This window comes from Volvox carteri (assembly GCF_000143455.1).
Source record: "Volvox carteri f. nagariensis unplaced genomic scaffold VOLCAscaffold_120, whole genome shotgun sequence".
Taxonomy (NCBI): Eukaryota; Viridiplantae; Chlorophyta; class Chlorophyceae; order Chlamydomonadales; family Volvocaceae; genus Volvox; species Volvox carteri.
The window spans coordinates 56041-57515 of NW_003307663.1; the positions used below are offsets into that span (position 1 = coordinate 56041).

Consider the following 1475-nt stretch of genomic DNA (forward strand, 5'->3'; position numbering starts at 1 on the left):
CGGCCGGCCCCACAGAAACGAATGAGGACCGCCTCTTTGCCGGCGCCCAGAGCCGCTACGGCAGCTTCATCGCTGGCGTGAATACCGCCGGCCAGGGGATAGTAATTATGCAGATTGACGATGTCGTCCTCGGCAGGCTGGAGAGCAGCCACGCGTTCGGCCACCGCGTGACGTTCGCCAACGTGGATGCAGCTTCCCTGCCGCCTTTCATAACTTCTCGTTTCGCTGGGGTGACGGTGGGGCAGTTTAAAGTCTCCTCAGCGACGCGGATTTCCGTGGAGCCCTCCTCCGCTGTCCCAATGCTCTACAGCGCCAGGCTTCGGTTCCCCGTTTACGATGTCGGCAGCGACAGGGCCCGCCCCGAAGACAAGCACGCGTCGGATGGCAGCGCCCTCCTGCTCATCCCACACGGCGGGATGTTCCGGGGCGGGCCGTTCCGCAAGTTTAAGGCGTGGGTCGCGTGCGGCAACGGTGACAGTCCCGACGCCGGACGCGTGGAGCTCGCCATCAGGGAATCCGCTCCCGACGACTTCGTCGCTCAGCTACAAGCAGCGGCCGATAGCAGCACGCCCCTCTACGTGTATGGTGCCAAGATCAGCCCCTCCAATAGCAAAGCTTATATGAATAGCGTCTTCCTCAGCGGCTCGCTTGTAGCAGCAGCGAGTGCCCCCGGCAAACGCCCTCCCAAACGAGTGCACACCTTCCAGGCGGCTGTTCAGCGAACTACCGCAGCCACCGTGCCCGCCGACACGACTGATATGGTATTGGCTTGGGAGCAGCGTAGCCGCAGTGCCCTTGTTTTACCGTCGGATGGTCCACACGCCTCGGCCACCCTGTCACCCAACCCCACTTCTGTCACTGTAGTCGGCTCACTACCGGTCCTCCCGCTCGTCCTCACAATCGGCAGCCGCAGTTATCCGGTGTGCACCGACAGCATCGCCGTCATGCAACAGTTGCCAAACTACGACGAGTTCTTCGGCAGCGCCAGCTTCGCAGACGATAATGATCGTATGGCGTACGCTGCTTACGACTCGTTCACCGTCACCGGTACCATCACCACCAAGACAGAAGGTCGAACAACGTTCATCACGGCTCTGCAGGAATGACTCGTTCTTGCGTGTTCATCCACTTGCACTGCCGTCCGCTGCACGTCGTCCAACTTCGCTATGGCTTGCACCTGTCCCCTCCCTTCACTTCCATCTAGCCGCCCCTGGATGGCGTTAAATGCCAGCGTTGAGCGGCTGTCTAGCCGCGCAACGACACGCTTGCAGGGCTGGGTGCATTCCGTGCACTTGTGGGTTCGACTCCCACACAAGTTGGCGGCGTCCCTCGCATCTACACTGGTGAGTGTATGAACGGTATGACCGGTTTCGCTGGTATAAGTTAGGGTGTTGACGCACGAATGCTGTACCGGTTTGACATCCGTGCGTGTCTCATTCGTATCCACCTCTTGCCGCTTCCCCGCTCTCCCTGAA

General features: G+C 60.7%; 1 protein-coding gene across 1 annotated transcript in view; it reads left to right on the plus strand.

The window, feature by feature from the left end:
- The window catches only part of VOLCADRAFT_100470 (uncharacterized protein), a gene marked incomplete at both ends in the record, with an annotated part of 3595 nt that overhangs the window by 1181 nt on the left and 939 nt on the right, over nucleotides 1-1475 (plus strand). Inside the window, 2 exons of the mRNA XM_002959035.1 lie at nucleotides 51-1071; nucleotides 1272-1343. Of these exons, the coding sequence (XP_002959081.1) occupies nucleotides 51-1071; nucleotides 1272-1343 (1093 nt within the window). The remainder of the gene's footprint in view (nucleotides 1-50; nucleotides 1072-1271; nucleotides 1344-1475) is intronic.